This window comes from Bufo gargarizans, chromosome 7 (assembly GCF_014858855.1).
Source record: "Bufo gargarizans isolate SCDJY-AF-19 chromosome 7, ASM1485885v1, whole genome shotgun sequence".
Classification (NCBI taxonomy): domain Eukaryota; kingdom Metazoa; phylum Chordata; class Amphibia; order Anura; family Bufonidae; genus Bufo; species Bufo gargarizans.
Window position 1 is genome coordinate 169,206,568 of NC_058086.1, and position 25,236 is coordinate 169,231,803.

Consider the following 25,236-nt stretch of genomic DNA (forward strand, 5'->3'; position numbering starts at 1 on the left):
TATATTCTTGTACATAGGAGCAGTATTATAGTAGTTATATTCTTGTACATAGGAGCAGTATTATAGTAGTTATATTCTTGTACATAGGAGGCAGTATTATAGCAGTTATATTCTTGTACATAGGGGCAGTATTATAGTAGTTATATTCTTGTCCATAGGAGAGGATAGACGTGTGGTGCTGAGCTCCCTGCAGGGAGGGGGCATGGCTTCTGACCCAGGTGGAGGGGAGGGGAGCTGGGCTGATGATCCTGGGAAAGCCCAGAGCTTGGAGTGCGGCCTGCAGCATGGAGATGGTGGAAGCGATGATCTGGAAATGGTGACTGGTGAGTCAACTGAAACTTGTAGTGCTTCTGGATTAAGTACAACTGTGACAAAGAAAAGTTTATTTAAACTGGAAAGGCGCATTTCTAAGCTAAGAGATGAGATAAAGATAGAGGCTGATCCCAAGAAAAAGCTGATGAAGTATGAATGCCTGGATGACTGCACACGTGAACTGGATATATTAAAAGACAAATTAGATACAGGTAAAAACACAATACCTAAAGTGGAAAGCTGGGCAATGGAGAAAAAGAGGGAGGCCAGAGCCCAGAATGTGAAGATAAAAGAAATCATAGAAATAAAAAGTAAAGATTACGGCGATGTGCATAATATGGTGAAGCAAGGAAACCCTCAGAGATGTGTGGGTGCAGCGCCTGGAGGGTCACTGCTTTCAGGGTCACTATGTATGGGGTCTGAGCAGTCAGTCTCTGAAAATGCTGGGAATACTATGGAGCAAAGTGAGCCATCCAACAAGGAGTTAATTGCAGTGGACTCAGCTTGTTTCTCTGGTGAAGTGAATGAGAACAGCAATCCTGTGTGTGAGCAGGAGAGTGCTTCATGTATGGACATTGTGGGTGAGACCCCGCTCAGCGCTGTGGAGGAGACCCCGCTCAGTGCTGTGGAGGAGACCCCGCTCAGTGCTGTGATTGAGACCCCGCTCAGTGCTGTGATTGAGACCCCGCTCAGTGCTGTGATTGAGACCCCGCTCAGTGCTGTGATTGAGACCCCGCTCAGTGCTGTGATTGAGACCCCGCTCAGTGCTGTGATTGAGACCCCGCTCAGTGCTGTGATTGAGACCCCGCTCAGTGCTGTGATTGAGACCCCGCTCAGTGCTGTGATTGAGACCCCGCTCAGTGCTGTGATTGAGACCCCGCTCAGTGCTGTGATTGAGACCCCGCTCAGTGCTGTGATTGAGACCCCGCTCAGTGCTGTGATTGAGACCCCGCTCAGTGCTGTGATTGAGACCCCGCTCAGGGCTGTGATTGAGACCCCGCTCAGTGCTGTTATTGAGACCCCGCTCAGTGCTGTGATTGAGACCCTGCTCAGTGCTGTGGAGGAGACCCCGCTCAGTGCTGTGGAGGAGACCCCACTCAGTGCTGTGGAGGAGACCCCGCTCAGTGCTGTGATTGAGACTCCGCTCAGTCAGCTCTCAGAGGTGACAACTACACAGACTGAAGCAGACATGGAGGTCGGTATACAAGGCCCTCAGCCATCCACAGTGTCAGCTGCACAGCGGTCTGGAGTAGACACAGGTGGATCTTCAGGACAATCTGGAGTCAGTAAGCCTGTAGAGGAGAGGCCCAGCACTGATCCTCCTGCTGACCGTCCACAATTCAGGAGACTGTTCTCCAATGTTACAAGGCCGGCTAACCCTCCACCTCAAAGGAGGAATGCTGTACGGATTAAGTATACGGGTCCAGAAGAAAACCTCCCCTCCAGACTGTACATAGGGAAAGTTCTTCTGAAGGACTTCATGAAATTTAAGGCATCTGAGGTATACGCCCTGATCCATATCCCCTCCAGCAGGATCTTTGACATCAGCTTTAAGCTTCAGTATGATTTGGACTTATTCTGGAATATATACAATGACACAAAAGAACAGTCAATCTGGGAGCATCTACAGGTGATCCAGCTGTCCAAGCCTCAGGTAGTGAGGGCCACCATCTTGTTCCAGTCTGAGGTGGTGGCACTGGCAGATCTGGAGCACTGGCTGAGCAGACAGTGTCTGTTGAAGAGTCATCCTGTAAAAATCTATGATGAGGAAGACATCTGGAATGGCGGATACACCGTTATGATACAACTAGCGCAGAACAATGGTGTGACCAGACATCTGCCACACTCCTTCTACCTGGGCTCAGAGAGAGGGATATGCTACTACCCCGGGCAGCCGCGGCTGTGTCACAGATGTGGGGGCAGGCACCTCGCCATCAACTGCTCCCGTATTAAGTGCTCATTTTGTGGACAGTTTGGTCACTCAAAGGACGACTGTACAGGTCCGGTCATCTGTAACCTGTGTTTAGGATCTGGTCATACGTTCCGGGACTGTCCGCATGCAGATCATAATAAAGGCAGTGATGAGATTTTCTCAGAGGCCATGGAGGAAAGTCAGGAGGATGTCACTGCAAGAGCGGATACAGCCCCAGAAACTGGTAATCGTCCTGCTGAAGCAAGTACTAGTGACCCTGCTGTAGAGAGTGGTGACCCTCCTGATGCACTACAAGTACCGGCAGAGTTGGAGACTGATAGCCAAACTACTCCATTACAAGTAACAACATCTGCTGAACCACAAATACCAGCTATTGAAAAGGCTTTGATATCCAGAAATCCTGCTGTGGAAACTAAAGTACCATCTGTAGCACTACAAGTACCAGTCACTGAAGAGAATTCTCATTTGCAGAGTAAAGTGACCAGTAAACCAGTTGCCAAACCACCTAAAGAACTGCCCTCTACGTCTACAAAGCCTGATGGTCCAGCTGCAGGGCTCAGGAAGCTCAGGAGGTCCTCTGTGGATGAAGAGGGGTTCCAGACTGTTAAAAGAAAGAACAGCGCTACAGCAAAGAAAAACCCGGATCCGCCAGTGCTGGCCATAACCTCCGGGCAGTATGGTGCGCTAGGGGAAGAAGAGTCAGAAGAAAAGATTGAAATGGACTATGTTTCTTCACATAACCCTGATGGTGACCCTCTGGAAGATGAACCTGGCCCTTCAGTGTCCACCAAAAGATGGGGTTCTAAAGGTCACAGCAGTGGAAGGAGAAAAAAGAATAAGAAAAACTAAGTGACCTGGATGAGGCTGAGAATCAGCTCTATAAATGTGAACAGTGTGAAGACCAAGAACAGGCGGCAGGCGATCTACCAACGTCTGTCTCAGGAGAGATCTGACATCTTCTTCTTACAGGAGACTTATTTGAAGAGCAATGCTCAGGTGTTTGCAGCCAAGAGAGACTGGAGACATGGAGCATCGTTCTGGTCCTTTGGGCTGGAGAGAAATGATGGTGTGGCGATTCTCTTCAATAAGATGGAAGTTGAGGTGGAGAGAGTCCTGGAGATCTGTCCGGGCCGCTGTCTGATGCTGGACTTCATACTGGACACTGTGTATTATAGAGCCATTAATGTCTATGCTCCTCAGACTAGAAAGGAGAGGAGGGAATTGTTCCAGCAGATGAAGCCATATTGTTTTACATCCAGGGTGTTTATAATGTGCGGGGATTTTAATAGTGTCTCCTGTAATGTGGACCGTTCCAGTAGTCATAAGCAATTGAAATATGATGAGAACTTCCTTAACAATATAGTCCAGCAGGCTCATTTAGTGGATCCCTATGGTTTGCGCGGCTCCAATAGAGCCTACACTTACCATAAGGCCGGTAACGCCAGTAGAATAGACCGGGTGTATATAAAACGTGAAGTGAGGAGCTCTGACTACAGGACGAGTCCCATAGAGTTCTCTGACCATTGTATGGTGAGTGTCACGTTGGATCTGGCCGGGGCCGTGGTCTGTGGTAGGGGCTACTGGAAGGTGAACAGCTCGGTGCTGCAAGATCCAGGGTTTAGAGAGGCCTTTACCACCTTCTATAATGACCGGAGGACCACCCAGTGTATGTGTGATGACACAGCGGAGTGGTGGGAGTGTATGAAGGGTGATATCAAGCAGTTTCTGATACGTGCTGCGAGGAGGCATAGTAATGTTGAGTATATGAGGTATTCTGCACTGAGGCTGCAGCTAAGCCGGGTATATGGTAAGATCAATAGTGGTGAGAAGATAGATGGTAAATACGTCAGCCAGATAAAGCAGGAGATGCGGGAGCTGAAGTATGACCGCCTCAAGTCTCTCAAAGCAGAGGGGCAGTTTGATAATTGGGGGGTTCACAACCCAGACCCCTATATTGCCTGTAAGAACAGGGTTAATAAGAAGCTTATGACCAGCCTGTTAGATGAGCATGGGGTGGAGCAGTCAGATCAGACTAAACTCCACAAGATTATTGGAGATTATTATAAAAATCTGTTTAAAGGCCGTCAGATAAGTGGTGACAGCATCAGAACTTACCTGAAAGGCGTCAAACTCCCTAAACTAGATCATGCACAAGCAGATGGCTTGGCCGAGCCCATAACTGAGGAGGAGGTGAAGAGGAGCATTGACTCCTTAAAAACCAAGAAGAGCCCGGGCCTGGACGGTCTGACCAGTGACTTCTATAAGGAGTTTAGAGATATATTAGCCCCAGACCTGGCGCAGGTCTATAATGATTGCCTCTCTGCCAGGAAACTTCTGCAGTCACAGTATAAATCTGTTCTGGTTCTCCTGGCAAAGAAAGGAAATCTAAAAGACTTAAAAAACTGGCGTCCATTGTCCTTACTGAACACCGATTATAAAGTCTTGGCCAAGATCTTGTATCACAGGCTGAGTGCGGTGGCAGATGACCTGATCATCTCCAACCAGACGTGTGGTGTGAAAGGCCGGACTATAGAGGACTCATTGCTGCTGGTGAGGGAAGCAGTGACCTACATCAGGCAGCACAGTGGAGGAGCATATGTGGTTGGGTTAGACCAGAGCAAGGCCTTTGACAGAGTCCATCATGACTACCTGTACCAGGTGTTGTTGGAGTATGGCCTTCCTGCACGCTTCGTACAATGGCTGCAGGTTCTCTATATGGAGGCGGTAAGCCAGCCTCTGATTAATGGTCACTTGGCAGAACCCTTTAGGATCATGTCTGGTGTAAGGCAGGGCTGCCCTCTAAGCCCATTATTGTACGTCTTCAGTCTGGATCCTTTTTTAAGAAAGTTGCAGGATAATAGAAATCTCTTGGGGTTAGAATGTCACCTACAGAGTAAAAGAGTGGACATAAAGTTCTGTGCTTATGCGGACGATGTGACGGTTCTGGTCTCGTCTAGTGAGGACTGTGCGGCCCTACAACAGGAGATAGCAGCTTTCTCTCGAGTGTCGAATTCTGCTGTGAATATGGATAAGAGCGAGGCGTTGTGGCTGGGGGGTGACCATGGGGTCTTCTCAGTGCCCTTTAGAACAGTGCAGGACAAGATAAAGATTTTGGGGATTCAGTTTGGAACTGTAGATGATGGGAAAGTGAACTGGGAGGAGAAGCTGGCGGTGTGTGAGCAGAAGGTGCAGTGCTGGAGGCACTGGAAGCTGACCTATCAGGAGAAGATCCGCCTGCTGAAAAGCTTCCTGCTCCCGCTATTCCTCTATGTCAGTGTGGTGTTCCCAGTGCCCGATAAGTTACTTACCAGACTGACCAATATCTTCTTCCACTTCTTGTGGGGTAATAGGGTGAATATAGTCAGGAGGAACATTGTCTATCTCCCCCAGAAGGAGGGTGGCCTGTCCATGCCCTGCCCAGAGCTCTTCTTTAACTTAATGTTTCTGATGAGGAATTTCTCATTTTGTAAGAGTTCAGAGCTGAAGCTGTGGAGTCGTCTGTTTAAGAACCAGATACAGCATTTTGTCTCTGTGTGGTCGGTAGGTGACCCCATTAAGAGGATCTCGGGGCGCATTAAGAATAACGTTTCCTGGTACGCGGTACAAGCAATTAGCAAGATCATTAAATGGAAAATCTTATATGGTGAGGTAAAGCAGCTCAGTAGGAAAGAGATGTATAAGAACCTGCTGATATCTCAGTTTAGTGCCCATATCCAGCTGAGGAACGCCCCGAACCTGGATGTAAAACAGGCTGTGAAAATCCTGGAGGACCCCAGAGTCCCCGCTCACATGAAGGATGTGTCATGGCTGGCATTTCATGGTAAAATGTATGTCAGGGACAATCTAAAGTGTAGAAATGTGCCAGATAGATCCTGCCCTAGAGAGCAATGCCGTCAGGTACTGGAGACCATGGAGCATCTTCTGCTGGACTGTCCGTTCAGTGTCCAGGTATGGGAGGCCGTGTCACGGTCCCTTCAGTTACCACATCTAGTGGGACAGCCGTATAATCAGCTTTTGTATGGAGACTTCCCCCCAGATCTCAGACAATACAGCAGAAGTGCCCTTTATGTAGTGAATGTGGTGACCATGTACCATCTGTGGTGTGCGCGGTGCTGCCTGGTCATCAACAGAGAGCTCCTGACCTGTGATAACATCTTATATAATATCCTGGAAAGTCTGAAGATGATATATAAGAAAGACCTGAAAAATAACCGCAATAATGTGTACTGGAGGAACATCCATGTGTCAGCAATTGTATAATGCATTGTGATGTCACTTTATATTTATTCTTTTCTATGATTTTATAGTAAGTGTATTGTAATATTTTGTTGCCTGTTTTTAAATAAAAAGATCATTATAGTAGTTATATTCTTGTACATAGGAGCAGTATTATAGTAGTTATATTATTGTACATAGGAGGCAGTATTATAGTAGTTATATTCTTGTACATAGGAGCAGTATTATAGTAGTTATATTCTTGTACATAGGAGGAGTATTATAGTAGTTATATTCTTGTACATAGGAGCAGTATTATAGTAGTTATATTCTTGTACATAGGAGCAGTATTATAGTAGTTATATTATTGTACATAGGAGGCAGTATTATAGTAGTTATATTCTTGTACATAGGAGCAGTATTATAGTAGTTATATTCTTGTACATAGGAGGCAGTATTATAGTAGTTATATTCTTGTACATAGGAGACAGTATTATAGTAGTTATATTCTTGTACATAGGAGCAGTGTTATAGTAGTTATATTCTTGTACATAGGAGCAGTATTATAGTAGTTATATTCTTGTACATAGAAGGCAGTATTATAGTAGTTGTATTCTTGTACATAGGAGCAGTATTATAGTAGTTATATTCTTATACATAGGAGGCAGTATTATAGTAGTTATATTCCTGTACATAGGAGCAGTATTATAGTAGTTATATTCTTGTATATAGGAGGCAGTATTATAGTAGTTATATTCTTGTACATAGGAGGCAGTATTATAGTAGTTATATTATTGTACATAGGAGGCAGTATTATATTATTGTATTATATTATCTGTTGTGCAATGACTGGGTAGGCGAATTTCTGTGCAAACAAAACAAAATTTTGAATAATTTTTTTTCACAGGGACATCTTTTCCTGATTATGGGAACTTCTCTTACATGAAGCCAAATGCTTTTTAAGAAGACAATTGTCTTTGACGCGTCTGGTTATTTATCATTTTGACCTTTTCAATGAGATTCTCATGTCCTGCTTTAGAGTGTATTCGCACTTTCATGCACGACCGTGTTTGGACACCAAGATTCTTCAGTAATTGTGTCAGTCTTAAAAAACAGAATTATTTTTCATTAATCAGTGATACGTTGTTAAATGTGTCAGAAGATTCTGATTACATTCTTGGGGGGGGGGGGGTTATTGATGTGATCGCTGTACGTTTTACCGTATAACATATTAGAATTTTCTGTTAGAGTTTGGACCAATGACTGCTGTATCTCCCTTCGTGTTTCTCTTAAGTGACTGAGGGGTGTTTCGGCCCCTACAGTGTTAGGGCCCAAGTGTGACTGCAACATGTGGACAACACCCGGCGCAGGGACCCATTTGCAGCTCCATCTGACTTCTGTATTCACACCTGCAGGGCATGGATTTTATTATGGGCACAACAAGGGCGATATAATAATCAGAATGCCATACATCTGATGGTTGCGCCATCTCCTCAGCCTGGCATTCTGCTCGCCTCCTCTTCTAAAAATACATGAAAGAGACATGACGTCAGGACGATCCGCAGCTCCGCGTAACAAGCTCCTGGGAGAATTACAAACTTGACATTGAAAATATTTCTCTCAATGATCTGAGGTCTCCTCCGCTGTTTCATCCTGGGGGTTTGGTAAAATGGCGATTGCTTAGATTGTGACCAGACATGAAGGGGTGTTGCACGTGTCTCGCACCATTTACTAGTGAACCTGATTGTCGAATGGAACCTGGACTGATATATACTGTATATCAGACAATCGCTCGTCTAGCACTTCCCTTATTGTTGCTGTGGGTAGGCACTGTCTGATAATCCAGGACTCCTCCAGTACATCTGATAAAAGGAATATTACTATATGTAAAGGCGTTGTCCATAGAAAAACATGGCTGCTTATTTGCAAAGACAGCGCCACATCCTGTCCGTATCTGGTATTGCAGTCCAGCTCCATTAATGTGAATAGGGTCTAGCTGCAATACCACACACAATCTGTGGGCAGGAGAGGCGCCATTTAAAGGCCATGTAAAGGCGTTGTCCATAGAAAAACATGGCTGCTTATTTGTAAAGACAGCGCCACATCCTGTCCGTATCTGGTATTGCAGTCCAGCTCCATTAATATGAATAGGGTCTAGCTGCAATACCACACACAATCTGTGGGCAGGAGAGGCGCCATTTTTAAAAGTAGGCAGACATGTTTTTCTAATTCTGGACAAACCCTGTAATGTGACTGCAGTTCTGAGGAGGACGAGATTTTGGTTTGCGGCCAGATCGATGTCCGTGAAGGGCAGGTAATGAGGACAGACTCCACAGGTGGCGTTATTATTTCGTGGCCGCAGATAACAGCTGCGTTATAATAATCATAATCTGGAACGAGAGGTGAAAATCTGGGGCTGGAAGTCAATGATGTGAGCAGCCGGTTGCGTTGTACTGATTACAGGTGGTCAACAACCGTTATTTCGGTACAGCAGGCGTCACCGGTGATGATCCATAGAGGTCACGTCTGTCTCCGCCGCACCTCTTCATGACGTAATGACAGTTTTCTCAATGATCGAACCTGGGATGAATTTGCAAAATGAAACAACACAGAAATTGAGCTTCTTCTTGGGCAGATCTATGACTAAAGCTTTAGTGTGCAAAGCTGCATCTCCACCGCATCCGAAAAACGGCGCCAAAAATGCAATGAAACAGCAAATGAATAATACAGGATGTCAGAACATGCTGGGAGTTGTAGTCTTGCAGACATCCGATTTACAGCACAGCTTTGCCCCTATGAACACTGTTGCTGATCTTGAGTGTCTAATTCTCTAGTCACACCCAGAGCTGCAGTCAAGGTTTGTTTGGCTTCCTGTTCGCTTTCCATCTGCAGAATCTTGGCTATCTCTGCTGCCCCCTGCTGGTTCCGTTTCTTTGCCGTGTATGCTATGTTTGGAGGAGATCCAGCGTGGTCACCCACTGAGTGGAGTGTCTGCTGCTGAACAATATAATGTGTACGTTTGTTGTGCAAGATCCTTAAAGGTTATGTCCGTCTTTTGTAACCTAATTTTTAAAATGATCCCAATAAATAAAAAAAAAGATGCAGCTTTACAATAGATCTTAGTTAATAATATCTTATCATTTTGTATTTGCGGCTCCTCTGCAGACCGATGCGTATCCATAGTAACAGACGGCAATCGCACGCTGTAGTGTCCGCCTGCAGCCTCAGTCTTTCTTCCATCTCTTCCCTACTTTGTGCTGCTGTGCATTTGGTAGGTGAGCAAGAAATAGAGGACAGATGGAAGGGAATGGGACTGCAGGATCAGACTACACAAAGTTTGTTTGTAGTCTGTTACCATGGAAACATATAGTCTGTATAGGAGCTGTAGACAGAAAATAATAGGACATTTTTGAGAGCTAATGTAAAGTTGCTTCATTTTTTCATCTGATATGCACTGAGAGATCGAAAAATAATTTGAGAAGGTTGACGTCACCTTGAAGGAGACATAATCCTTCCTTGTCCAGGACAGAGAGGATGAATATGGAAATGATTGAAGTTCTGGAATTCCTCTCAGATTCCTGCTGTTATTGCTTTAGGCAGCAGCTTCCCCTGCAGTCCACTGTCTATCCCCCAGCAGAATGGTGTCGATGCGTTTCGGTTTTTCACACGTTACCGTGGCCGCTCCTGATTGCTTTCACAGTTCTCCTCTTTCCACACATCAGCTGTCACAGGAGTCAGGGACTGGTAGGAAAGTGAGCGGAAGGTCAGTCGTCACCTGTGGATCACAAACATTTATTAAATTGGAACATTTTACAAATGGCTTCTTAAAAGGGTGGGTAAGGGGGTTATTTAAAAAAAAAAATTCAGGGAGTGAGCAATTTGAGGCGCCGAAAATAAGAGTCTGAGGTCCTGCTGCAGCTTTAGGCTAGGTCTACACGACGACATTTGTCACGCAACATTTTGTTGCACCAATGTCGCGCGACAATTTTTATAATGGCAGTCTATGGTGTCGCACTGCAACATGCGACATTCTGCAACTGCGACGCGACAGTCGCAGAAAAATCCATCTTGAATGGATTTTTTGCGACTGTCGCGTCGCAGTCACAGCATGTCGCATGTTGCAGTGCGACACCATAGACTGCCATGATAAAAATTGTCGCGCGACATTGGTGCAACAAAATGTCGCGCGACAAATGTCGTCGTGTAGACCTAGCCTTACTCGTCTTGTTGCCAATTCTGAGCTACAATATGTCTTCTACTCCACTCACATCTAAAGCAGCCTTCAAAATTCTACTGATGAACTTTTGAATTCCATCGGCACAGGGCTGTCAGAACAGGAACACAGCCATGTATGGGGTTGGGGGGTAAGATCATGCCTTGTCCAATGTATACAGTAAATGGAATCTTCACTTAGTGAAGGAAAGCCTGTCTCCATTAAAGGGGTTTTCTAGTTGCAAAGGAAAAAAACTAAAAAAAAAAAACAACAACAACAGCACCTTACTGCAGTATGGGAGTGAGATGATGACACTCTGAGTGCATTTTGACTCCTCCAGCATAATTGCGATCTGTGACCCTCACCCTGTGTTTACATCCCAGTGCAAGTCTCACAGGGAGTGTCTATAGCATCAAGTCTCTCTCTCCTTCCCCCCAAGCTTGAATATCATAGATCCAAAGCAGGGTCGGCAGACATTAGTATTTACTTTAGTAAATACTAATGAAGCTGTCTTGGATACTGGTTGGGGGAGGGGCCCTCTTCCAGTACATAGACTTTTACTAAATAAATAATTTAACAGGTCTTCATCAGGATTTGAACCTCAGAACTTCTATATGGGAGGCAGAAGAGTTACCATTACACTATAGACCTGCTCTATTGTAAGGGCTCAATTTTCTGTGCTTAAAAAGCTATTTTCTTCACAGGCATAACACTATTACTGAAATGAATGGAAAAAAATGTGTCATTTACTAATCACTATCACTAATGTGCTCACTATGTTGTACAGTGTAAAGGATCTCCTAGCACACCGACCGGGTACCTCCGTTGATGGATGCTCCCAGTGCCTCCTGAGGACTCCAAGCACTCCACTTGACACAGATACCACCACAGGAACCAGGGACAGCTCTTACAAGAGCAAGAAGTAATAGCCAGGGGAGTATACACGTATAGCAATCCCCACACACATGAGACGAGGCTCTATGTTGAATGTAAAACAGCAACTCTTTATTTGAACACACAGCATTGATTTATACACATCTTCCAACAAGGTTACCACCCACAGGGTTTTGTAAAAACAGCCAATCACATGCATTTACAGTATTGAAACCTTCCCAGCAATTGTACACAAAACCCCCTTCCCTCTGTCTGTAACGCAATCAACAAAATACAATGAGCCAATAACACAAAGGCTACAACCCACATAGAATCCTCCCCTCTGCCTGTGATATAATCATGGTACACCATGGTTAACATAATCACCACAGGCAGGAGAATACACAATGTCCTCTGTCCTGGAGACAATCGAGTTGTAATTCAATTATCTCTCAGGACAAAGGGACATCGCCAATACACACAGAGAGACAATGGAACAGACCTCACTACTCAACCTATACAATGTCCCACCCTTTACAATACACATAGACATTTAACATCCCAAAATGGCACGAATTTGACCAGGGGTTCAAGTTAGTACAAGTCCTTTGTGAACAAAGGAGGCCTGGCTGATGAGAGGGCCCGTAATCCTGGGGCAAGAGGCTGGTAAACAGACCCCTCCAAAACCCAGTGGCGAGGTTGGTTTCGCCACACACAGCTTATTATGATTACAGAGATACCAAATACTGTTTTGTGATATTTCATACTAAGTATGTTACAAAAACTTTAATGTTTTTTGCTTCATTATTATTTTAATAACAATTAAATAAAAAAATTCTAGGCTTCTGCCATAACCTTTACTACAAAGATTATTTCACAGCTCTCAGTAATGTTTGAACCCCAGGCCTTCTGTACAGTAGACAGCGGATTGACCCACTACTCCATAGAAGAAGTCTGCTGTAAGCGTTGGATTTTTTTAAATGATTAATAGTATTGCTGTTTTTTTTTTTTATTAAATGTGACGAAACAGTATTTGGTATCTGTAATCATAATAACCGGTACAATATAGTGAACATATTATTTACGGTGATTGGTAAACAACTTTAAAAAAAATGGGGAGGGGGCAGGATTTGCCTGTATGGAGTCCTGAAATTCTTGGATCCAAGTCTACTTGAAGCCCTGCAGAAAAAATCCCACCCTAAGACATGGCATCAGTGCTGACATCACATCTACGGGGCAGGGTCCAGGAGGATGAGCAGGACACCGCCCTGAGAGGCAAGGTAAACTAATGATGGTGTGTCTACAGGGCAGGGCCTTACAAGCCTCAGATGTAGACGTGATGTCATCAGGATAGGGAACCAACACAGCGGAAAATGTCACATGACCAGGATGGAGTGCAGGAAAATGGGCATCACTATTAGTTAGTGATAACGTGTTGTTTCCAACAATTGATGCTGAAAATTGAAAAGCCGTAATACCCCTTTAAAGAGGCCGAGATCCATTAAAGGTGTTGTATGGGATTATAAAAACATGCACAAGGAAACAGCGCCACTCTGGTCTTGGGTTGTGTCTGGTATTGTAGTTCAGCTTTATATACGTGAATGGGACAGAACTGCAATACCACGCACAACCTGTGTGCAAGTGTGGTGCTGTTTACGAAAATTCTGTACAATGCCTACTGTACTCTGCTGAGGATCTTACAAGTGGAGACCCTACATCTAATGCCCTGCGGAACAGAGCCGCATGTTCTATAGACACTGAACCAGCAGGGGGTTACAGAGTTCTGCAGCTTTGTATGTGACCGGAGTCCCATACATGATGACACATTTATGAGGTCTTAAGAGATCGGGATTGCATTTATTTCCCAACAGGAACTTAACTTTTGGGTTTGCAGAAATTGCAGTTGCATCTAGACCCTGGCGTCCCACATGATAGGGCACCAGTACTATACATGATGTGACGGCACTATTTTAGGTTTCACATTGGATCCCAGGAGCTTCTAGGGCCCCTTCCTCTGACACCCCATCTTCATGACTCTTACATACTGAGAAGGCCACTTCATGCTCTTTGAGCTGCTTTTCTCAGAAGTCTCCCGGATTGCACATTGTCTCCTTCCCCATATGTCACCTGCATGATGGATGGCCTGGCCTTAGAGGTGGGATAAGCTATGAAGTCATCCATCACTTAATGTCAATAGGCTGCCGGGTTATGTGTAAAGTCGTCGAAGAGACATCACGTAGGTCTGCAGGGGAGACATTTGTATTAAAGGGCAGACCAGGAATTCTGCACATGGAGCAGAGGCAAAGTGTCTGCACCACCCAACATCTGAATGTGAGAGCACAGGACATCCCATCAGCAGCGATCTTCTGAACTGGGACGTCCTCCTCTCGGGGTCTCAGCACCAGGGAGATTCTGAAAACGGGAACAATTGTTTTCTTATGTCCTCTCCAATCTCCACACCCCAAAAAGCAGACTACAGACCCCAGACCCCCGTCATCTATACAGACTTTAGATAAGACTCCCAGCTACACAAACCCCATCCCTTATTGTATAAACCACTGCCTCCATCTAAACAGACCCCGACTAGAATCTCTCATCTATACATATCCCAGACCAGACTCTTTATCTATACAGACCCCAGACCAGAACTTCTTATCTATACAGACCTCAGACCAGAACTTCTTATCTATACAGACCCCAGACCAGGCTCCTCTTCTATACAGACCCCAGACCAGGCTCCTCTTCTATACAGACCCCAGACCAGAACTTCTTATCTATACAGACCTCAGACCAGACTCCTTATCTATACAGACCTCAGACCAGACTCCTTATCTATACAGACCCCAGACCAGAACTTCCTATCTATACAGACCCCAGACCAGGCTCCTCATCTATACAGACCCCAGACCAGGCTCCTCATCTATACAGACCCCAGACCAGAACTTCTTATCTATACAGACCTCAGACCAGACTCCTTATCTATACAGACCCCAGACCAGAACTTCTTATCTATACAGACCCCAGACCAGACTCCTTATCTATACAGACCCCAGACCAGAACTTCTTATCTATACAGACCTCAGACCAGACTCCTTATCTATACAGACCTCAGACCAGACTCCTCATCTATACAGACCCCAGACCAGAACTTCTTATCTATACAGACCTCAGAACAGACTCCTCATCTATTCAGACTTTAGATAAGACTCCCAGCTACACAAACCCCATCCCTTATTGTATAAACCACTGCCTCCATCTAAACAGACCCCGACTAGAATCTCTCATCTATACAGATCCCAGACCAGACTCCTTATCTATACAGATCCCAGACCAGACTCCTTATCTATACAGACCTCAGAACAGACTCCTCATCTATACAGACCTCAGACCAGAACGTCTTCTCTATACAGACCCCAGACCAGGGTCCTCATCTATACAGACCTCAGACCAGAACTTCTTATCTATACAGACCTCAGACCAGAACGTCTTCTCTATACAGACCCCAGACCAGGGTCCTCATCTATACAGACCCCAGACCAGAACTTCTCATCTATACAGACCCCAGACCAGAACTTCTCATCTATACAGACCCCAGACCAGACTCCTCATCTATACAGATCCCAGACCAGAACTTCTTATCTACACAGACCTCAGACCAGACTCCTCATCTATACTGATCCCAGACCGGACTCCTCGTCTATACAATTACAGACCCTAGACCAGAACATCTCATCCATTCAGACCCCAGAGCAGACTCCCTCCCCATCTATACAGACCCAGCCCAAGGCCCACTTATCAGTACACATCCCAAACAAGATCCCTCCTTCTCTCCATAAACCCTGTCCAGACCACAGCCGTGGGTAGAATAGATCTTCATATGTGCACCCTGATGCAGCACCCAGTGCCAGATCACAGGGCAGGTTTCTGCAACGCTACCTTCAAGGAGATTTTGCCAGTGACTGTGAGATTTGGCAATTTAACCGGGAAGGGGGGGGGGGCTTTTCTTCCTTTCTTCCCACAGGTCAGGTGCGACCTGAACGCTCTATAAATGCGAGGGCCAAACAAAGGATGACAGGGAGGGTTGTGCTGAATGAGATACATTTTCATGCTGGATCCACCCAAAAAGTATGAAATTAAGGTAATCTGCCATCAAATAATTCAGAAAGTCTGCACTCCAGACAGAATTTGATATAGTGTTGTCTCACGGCTGCATTTATTACAGAGCTCTCCTGTGACACACTGTGCACCTATGTAATAGCAGAACATGAGCAGGAACAGTTTTCAATCTCTGGCTCTAAACAGGAAAGTTCCCATTCACTGACAGCAGAGATCTTGAAAAATGGTGAGAAAACCGAAACACAAAAGTATTTTAGAAAGTTGCAGAACATTTTATGATACAAGTATCTTATGTAATGAAAATCTCCATCTCCTCAGTAGGAAGTTTCCATTGTATTTCATGTCTTGGCTCCTCTCTCTGCTCGTCTCTAAGGCGGCCATTTTCAGCACTCATGTTACTCATCCAGGATTTATTTGGGTACGGTAGTAATCTCTGTAATCTTGAGGCTGAAGGCACGATGCTCATTTCTTGCTGAAAAGCCAGTGCACAGGATTATGGGTAATGTCTGCAAATATTTATCAGGCACCAGAAGAACAGAAAATCCACAGACTTCTGATCGGCCCCTCCTGGGATACAAGGCATTTGGAAAGTCTTCACACCCGCTCACTTTTCTCATATTCTGTTCTCTCGCTCCTTGTGCTAAAAATTCCCCCATAATGAGAAAGTGAGAGCAGAGTGTTAGAAATGTTTGCAAATTTATTAAAAAGGAAAACTTTTTGCCTGGACATTAGTACTCTGCCCAATTACTATGACACTTGGCCTTTAGATCTGAGGTCTCCCATTTCTCTGGATCATCTCTGAGATGTTCTACACCTTGATTGGAGTCACCTGTGGTAAATTCAGTTCATTGGACATGATTTGGATGACACAGCCCTGTCTAAAGAAGATGTCACAGCTGACAAAGCATCAGAGCAAAAACCAAGCCATGAGGAGGAAATAACTGCCTGTAGAGCTCAGAGACAGGATTGTGTGGAGGCTCAGATCTGTAGAAGGGGGCAAAAACATTTGCATACCTCCCAACTTTAGAAAATTGCAAAAGGGACCACTAGACCACGCCTCTAACTCCTCGCAAAGCATAACTATACACACCAAGTCTCCTTAATGCCCCCACATAGTAATTATTCCCCCTTTGTGCCAACACATGGTAGTAAAACCCACACTGTACCCCCTTCACAGTAGTCATGCCTATATTTGCCCCATTCACAGTAGTTATGGACAGATATATGCCACTTCACAGGAAGTAAAAAAAAAAACTCCCCTGGTTCCTCCGATGATCACAGCTCAGTGGCCGACGCTCCCCTGCAGCAGGATACTGTTATACATCACGCTGCTGGTCCGTGGAGGAGCACAGAGGCTGACTACGGGTGATGTGTGACAGTATATAGTGCTGCTGCTGCTGGGAATCGTCAGCTGCTGAGCTGAATGGTGAACGGCTCTCTGCTTCACTATTAAACTCAGCTGTTCCGGGACCGCTGGACAGCCACTGAAATCCGGGACAGTTGGAAGGTATGCATTTGTGCTGCACTGAAAGTTCCCAAGAACACAGAAGTTTGGAACAACCAGGACTCTTCCTAGAGCTGGACACGCCACCAAACTAAGTAATCAGGGGAGAAGAGTTGGTAAGAGAGGTGACCAAGAACCCAATGGTCACTCTGGCTGAGCTCCAGATATCCTGTGTTCAGATGGGAGAAACTTCCAGAAGGTCGACCATCACTGCAGCCTCCACCAGTCTGGGCTTTGTGGCCAGAAAGGAGCCTCTCCTCAGTAAAAAGAGTTTGCAAAAAATCACCTAAAGGCAGGGGCGGACAGGTCCAAATTAACAGAAGACGGGGCAACACAAGTAGGCGAGCTCAACAATACCATAGTGTTAAATACCATCCGAGCAGAACCAAATAACACAGTGTAGCACATTATACTGCATAAAAGATGGCCCTCTGTGGTGGTCATCAATAGCTACCATCTTCTGTCCGGCTCCAGCTGTCTATGGAGCAGGGGGCATAGGAAGTGAGTTGCGGCCATGCAATGGGTAGCCTCCTCCAGGGCCCTACTATAAATCACGTCCCAGGTGTAGGAAATGCAGAGTGTGGCCCAAATGTCTCTTTATGTGTGTCACAGTGCTCCTACCTGGATACCGCTGGACCCCAGGCTTTGGCTCGAAAGCAATAAATAATGGGTATTGAGGGATTAAGGAAGAACTTGAGTCCAGACCTAGAGATGAAGTTCAATGGCAGCTTTACTTAAGTAAACGTTTTGCCAAAACAGATTTCAGGCTTTATCTTGGTTCCAGCAGGCTTTAGCATGAAACTGGCAGGCAAACTCAACCCTGCTATATCTGTTTCTCTCTGGCTCTGCTGTACTGACAGGCCTAAATAGAATCTTTGCTTTCTTCTTGATGCTGCACTTTCTCTCTGTAGTCTGACTCTAGGTGATGCCAGGGAACTTTCCTCCTGGCTCCTGAGGCTTCAAGCTTTGGCCTCCATGGCCAGCAGAGCTGAAGGTGCTGTGGCTAGTGTGGGCACATCCAGCAGAGACGTGAGGGTGTTAGAATAGAATAGAAGGTCCCATTCTATCTAACTGTAGCTCTGCCATATTTGCTGCCATCTGCTGGTGAACCAGGCACATTACATATGAACAGTTCCATAACATTAGAAATGCACAGTGTATAGGACCTCTAAGCCTGTGAGAAAGAAGATTTTCTGCTCTGATGAAACCAAGACTGAACTTTTTGGCCCCAACTCTAAGGCCCCTTGCAGACAAGCGTGAGCGGAATAGGTCCGGATGCGTTGCGGATGCGTTCAGTGAAAAATGCGCGATTTCGCAAGCAAGTTCATTACAACTTTGTCTGCGATGGTGTTCAGTTGTTCAGTTTTTATCGCGCAGGTGCAATGCGATTTAATGTGTTTTGCACGTGTGTGATGAAAAACTGAAAAAACTTTGCAACCTTCAGTGAAAAACGTATTGCATACGCACTTGCTTGCGGATGCAAAGGGATTTTCACGCAGCCCCATTCACTTCTATGGGGCCAGCGTTGCGTGAAAATTGCAGAATATAGAACATGCTGCGATTTTCACGCAATGCACAAGTGATGCGTGAAAACCAACGCTCATGTGAACAGCCCCATAGAAATTAATGGGTCCGGATTCTGTGCAGGCGCAATGCGTTTGCATCACGCATTGCACCCGCGTGGAATACTTGCTCGTGTGAAAGGGACCTAAGCGTCACGTCTGGAGAAAACCAGAACTTATAGCACAAGGAGCGAGATGACAAAATGTGAGAAAAGTGACCCCCAACATTCAGTTATGTCCAGGCTGAATAAACTAGGATTTGCACTGCAGCCCCATGTCGCTTATCATTGCCGCTTATCTTGATGATTAATGAGGGCACTCCCCACATAGCAAGATTGTAGCGGGACAGGATATAGGGGCTATTTACAACCAGGCATGTGCCCACCTTTCTGGAGCCAGCCCGCCCCACATCTTATCTCTTGGCTCTTTTCACTTCCTATTTATTTCAGGCATCTCCAGGTATTGTTTTTGTTATCAGCCCCCGGGTATTTTTAGCCAGCAGCCCCTCAAGGTATTTGTCCTGAGGAATCTGCTGGTTCTTGAGCTGCTATAAGGCTCAGTTTAATATTGGAATAACAGCAACTCAGTGTCGCCCCCTCTGCTTAAGAAGAAAAACTGCACCGCAGATGTTTTGTCATTGATTTGCATATTGAGCCTGCATGCAACTTTGATGCGGGAACAGAATGTTTCCTATTGACTATTGTTACAGTAAATGTAAACGTAAAAGTGGTTTTACAACTCCCAGCATCCCTGAACAGCCTACAGCTATCAGCTTACAGCAGGGCATGGTGGGAGTTATAGTTTTACAGCAGCTGAGGGCCGCAGGTTGAGTATCCCTGCTCTAAGCTGTCTTTCTCTATACTACTGTTTATGCAATGAGCAATGACTTGCTGTATGTAAGCACATTCAAATATATAGTAGGTATACAGCCAAATACAAACCGGATTCCCAAAAAGTTGGGACACTATACAAATCGTGAATAAATACTGAATGCAATGATGTGGAGGCGCCAACTTCTAATATTTTATTCAGAATAGAACATAAATCACGGAACAAAGGTTTAACCTGAGAAAATGTACCATTTTAAGGGAAAAATATGTTGAATCAGAATTTCATGGTGTCAACAAATCCCCAAAAAGTTGGGACAAGGCCATTTTCACCGCTGTGTGGCATCTCCCCTTCTTCTTACAACACTCAGCAGACGTCTGGGGACCGAGGAGACCAGTTTCTCAAGTTTAGAAATAGGAATGCTCTCCCATTCTTGTGTAATACAGGCCTCTAACTGCTCCATCGTCTTGGGCCTTCTTTGTTGCACCTTCCTCTTTATGATGCGCCAAATGTTCTCTATAGGTGAAAGATCTGGACTGCAGACCGGCCATTTCAGTACCCGGATCCTTCTCCTACGCAGCCATGATGTTGTGATTGATGCAGAATGTGGTCTGGCATTATCTTGTTGATAAATGCAGGGTCTTCCCTGAAAGAGATGACGTCTGGATGGGAGCAGATGTTGTTCTAGAGCCTGAATATATTTTTCTGCATTGATGGTGCCTTTCCAGACATGCAAGCTGCTCATGCCACACGCACTCATGCCACCCCATACCATCAGAGATGCAGGCTTCTGAACTGAGCGTTGATAACAACTTGGGTTGTCCTTGTCCTCTTTGGTCCGGATGACATGGCTTCCCAGATTTCCAAAAAGAACTTCGGAATCGTGACTCGTCTGACCACAGAACAGTCTTCCATTTTGCCACACTCCATTGTAAATGATCCCTGGCCCAGTGAAAACGCCTGAGCTTGTGGATCTTGCTTAGAAATGGCTTCTTCTTTGCACTGTAGAGTTTCAGCTGGCAACGGCGGATGGCACGGTGGATTGTGTTCACTGACAATGGTTTCTGGAAGTATTCCTGAGCCCATTCTGTGATTTCCTTTACAGTAGCATTCCTGTTTGTGGTGCAGTGTCGTTTAAGGGCCCGGAGATCACGGGCATCCAGTATGGTTTTACAGGCCTTGACCCATACGCACAGAGATTGTTCCAGATTCTCTGAAGCTTCGGATGATGTTATGCACAGTTGATGATGATAGATGCAAAGTCTTTGCAATTTTTCGCTGGGTAACACCTTTCTGATATTGCTCCACTATCTTTCTGCGCAACATTGTGGGAATTGGTGATCCTCTACCCATCTTGGCTTCTGAGAGACACTGCCACTCTGAGAAGCTCTTTTTATACCCAATCATGTTGCCAATTGACCTAATTAGTGTTAATTGGTCTTCCAGCTCTTCGTTATGCTCAAATTTACTTTTTCCAGCCTCTTATTGCTACTTGTCCCAACTTTTTGGGGATTTGTTGACACCGTGAAAATTTGAATCAACGTATTTTTCCTTTAAAATTATACATTTACTCGGATTAAACGTTTGATCTGTCATCTACGTTCTATTACAAATATAATATTGCCATTTGCCATCTCCACATCATTGCATTCAGTTTTTATTCACAATTTGTTTAGTGTCCCAACTTTTTGGGAATCCGGTTTGTATACGTTTTATCTGCAGCTAAAGGGGGTGTAAAGGGCTCCTGTTACTGATGGGGCCCCCAGGCTGTATGGCGGCGCAGTGACTGTCATGCTGTACAGAACGGCCTCACTATACAATGAATATGTTTTATTGTGTGACATCCTATATACAGCAGGAGGAATAGTTGCCGCATCTCAGCTTGAGGGTACAGTTGTTGCATGGGGGCCCATTTTTCATGCTATAACCCTGCAAATCTTACTGTTATCAACCAACCACTGCACCAATATGAACAGAATGATTTAAGTATAGAAGGTACATTTTGAAAAATACAAACTTTTTTATTAACAATGATTTGGTGCAAATGTTATATTTGATAAGTAACATATTTGCAGCACATCATTAACATCAGAGCTTTATTAGGAGCCCATTCACATTATTATGTTTCATTTAGAAGATTACTATCATTATTTTTGGTATCACTGTCATTTATTATTATTGCTATTATCATTATCTTTATAATCATGTTTTTATTATCATCATTTATCATTAGTATCATTATTATTTTTATTATCATCAGTATTATTATTATTATAATAATAATTCTTTATTATGTTTATTGCACAATTTTATGTGCATATCCGCTTCCCCTTAATAATGGTTGGTTTTCAGTGTAACGCTGCTGCCTAAAGGTCGAGAGATAATGACGTCCCGTCTTGAAGGCATCTATCTTGACCCCCTCATTTCTGCTTAGGGGGCTATCACATCTGCACTGGCACATATATGAGTAGGCACAAATAAAACTTTCATGTATAGATATAGGTATTGAGTCCACCTTCTGTTCAGTTCACACATGGCAGATTTGTTCCATTCATTTAAGGTTGTTAAGTAGCAAGCACTTGGATTCTTGCAAGCCCCATTCAAAAGAAGGAATTTCTATAAAAAATCTGCTATGTGTGAATATAACCTAATGTTGACTCACTGTATGAATATACCGCCATATAGTCTCTGGATGAATAGTACTTTGAAAACTCATGCAAATCTCCTCAGTCATACACCACCCGTATGCACTGCATAATTTCCTACAGTGCCCGTTCACATACAGTGTTCATACTACATTGCGCAGAGTCCTATACTTTGTTCAGACAGTATCATATTGTGATCATACTGAAGAAAACAGTACCTGAAATGTGCCATACCAACATAGAGCAATACAGTGCCCCATTGAGCCATACTTTACTCACATATAGCCAAACAGTGCTCAGAGAGTGCCATACTATTCTACATAGAGCCAAACAGTGCTCAGAGACTGCCATTCTATACTACACAGAGACAAGCAGTGCTCAGATACTGCCATACTATACTACATAGAGCCAGACCATGCTCAGAGACTGCCATACTATACTACATAGAGCCAAACAGTGCTCAGAGACTGCCATACTATACTACATAGAGCCAAATAGTGCTCAGAGACTGACATACTATACTGAGTAGAGCCAAACCATGCTCAGAGACTGCCATACCATACAGCCAAACAGTGCTCAGAGACTGCAATACTATACTACATACAGCTAAACAGTGCTCAGAGACTGCCATACTATGCTACATAGACCCAAACTATGCTCAGAAACTTCCATACTATACTACATAGAGCCAAACTATGCTCAGAGACTGCCATACTATACTACATAGAGCCAAACAGTGCTCAGAGACTGCCATACTATACTACATAGAGCCAAACAGTGCTCAGAGACTGCCATACTATACTACATACAGCCAAACAGTGCTCAGAGACTGCCATACTATACTACATAGACCCAAACCGTGCTCCGAGACTGCCATACTATACTACATAGAGCCAAACCATGCTCAAAGACTGCCATACTATACTACATAGAGCCAAACCATGCTCAGAGACTGCCATACTATACTACATAGAGCCAAACCATGCTCAGAGACTGCCATACTATACTACATACAGCCAAACCGTGCTCATTGAGTGCCATATTTTGCAAACATAGCCATACAATGCCCACAATACACCATGGCATGGATTCTGCCATTGCTGTGCTTCCAGTGAACCCTCCCTTGTGTGCCCATGCTCTCATCTATTAATGTGTATGGTTCAGGTATGTTTTCGTCATATTTCTGTATGTGTATGTTTTTCAGCAGTCCTATGTAAGACGCTCCATATATACATTATAATACATCGATCATGAGTCCTTCCAATTGACACACCTGGCTCTACTATATCTGTATGTATATAATCAGCATGTCTGTGTGTATCTGTACAGGGGCGCAGCTGTTGGGGGGTCACACATGAGCAATGGTACCTAAGGGGACCCAAGGGTGTACAAGTTTGCATTGTAGCCCCAGGAGCTTCACTCTACCACCCTTTAACTGTATATGATCAGTATCGTTACCCTTTTTGGGCTTAGCTTTTTGCCCACAACTCATCATCTACAATACAGCTGTCGGGCCCCCTATGAGCTATGCATACTTATACATCTCTGTCTTTCTTCCCGCAGCCTCGCTCTTCATCATCGCCATGCTCCTGGGGAGCCTGAACAGCTGCTGTAACCCCTGGATCTACATGCTCTTCACCGGTCACCTCTTCCACGACCTGCTACAAAGCTTCTTCTGCTGTTCCGCCCAGTACCTGAAGTCCCAGCAGCAGGGCAGCGACCTGAGCGCCAGCCGGAAGAGCAACTCCTCCACCTTCGTGCTGAGCCGCAAGAGTTCAAGTCAGAAGAGCATCACCCAGCCGTCCACCTTGTGAACGCCCCAGGGACACTGTGGCCCTTAGAGGGCCCGGGGTCCATGGCGCAGACTGGTCTAAAATCAGGGCAAGGACTGCGATCTGCAGGAAATGCTACTGGTTCCGAGCATGTAGGAACCATCAATATGGAGGCCATGTATGCGGGGGAGCAGTCATTTTGTCACTAGATGGGTCTGTACGATCCTTGGTTATGTTTGGTGCCTTTGATGGCATTTATTAAACTGATCTCCCACCCCCCATCATGGCGCTGGAGTCCCCGAGACAAGAGGTGGCGCAGGACCGTTTAGCAGTCTCCATCCTCGACCTGGCGCCGCTGATCCACAGGGATCACCTCAAAACAGAGCCCCAGTTCACAGTGGAAAGACGTATGATGCTCTGCAGCTTTCCAATGCACTTTGCCTTCCAGTTGTGCGACATTTTCAAGATCTCTTTTTGCTGTCCCAGAATGGGAATGCATTGCACACGAGCTCTTGTCCGCTGGGTGAGCGAGACATGCCTTCAGCTTGTTAGCAGGATCGTTTCCAGTCACTGACAGCCAGCGGAGGCTTTGAAAATAGACAAGGAGCTGAAACACAAAGATTTATGAAACCATCTAAAAGCGGAACTGCCCTTGTTGCCCATAGCGACCAACCACCGCTCTCTTGAAAAGTGAAAGCTGGGCTGTGATTGGTTGCTATGGGCAACAGCTTAAATGTAGGCGAGAAAGTTGCAAAACTTTTTTCGTGATATAACAAGCTTTATTTACAGAAGACGTGACAAACAAGCGCAGTGTGTGAATATGACCTAAGAAGGGAGTCTGTCACCAAAATATGACATTGTACACAACTTCCATGATTCAAATGGTACCTTTGTAATTTTCTTCTGAGTTTCACCAGCAGGAAAAACGCACTTTAATCCATATGCAAATGAGGGCTCGCAAGTGCCCAGGGGCGGCGTTCAGTGTGTAGGTGCCCAGGGGCGGCGTTCAGTGTGTAGGTGCCCAGGCTGCTCTGCCTTCTTTTTACGTTACTCCTCCCCAGACTCTTACTTGGCCCGCCCTGCAAGTCCCTTGCGTCATCCACAGGACCGGCCGATATCCCGCGCGTGCGCAGTGCACCGCAGCCTCCAGTCCTCCTGTTTGCTTCTGGTCCACCCTCTAGTCACTGGTTTCATGCCTGTGCTGGCGCATGCACGGAATATTGGCCAGTCCTGTGGATGACGTAAGGGACTTGCAGGGCGGGC

General features: G+C 45.2%; 1 protein-coding gene across 1 annotated transcript in view; it reads left to right on the forward strand.

The window, feature by feature from the left end:
* OXTR (oxytocin receptor) overlaps positions 1-24,895 on the forward strand; it is a 56,757-nt gene extending 31,862 nt beyond the window's left edge. Inside the window, exon 2 of the mRNA XM_044302163.1 lies at positions 23,765-24,895. Coding sequence (XP_044158098.1) covers positions 23,765-24,015 — 251 coding nt within the window. The 3' untranslated portion in view covers positions 24,016-24,895. The remainder of the gene's footprint in view (positions 1-23,764) is intronic.
* The last annotated feature ends 341 nt before the right edge of the window (positions 24,896-25,236 follow it).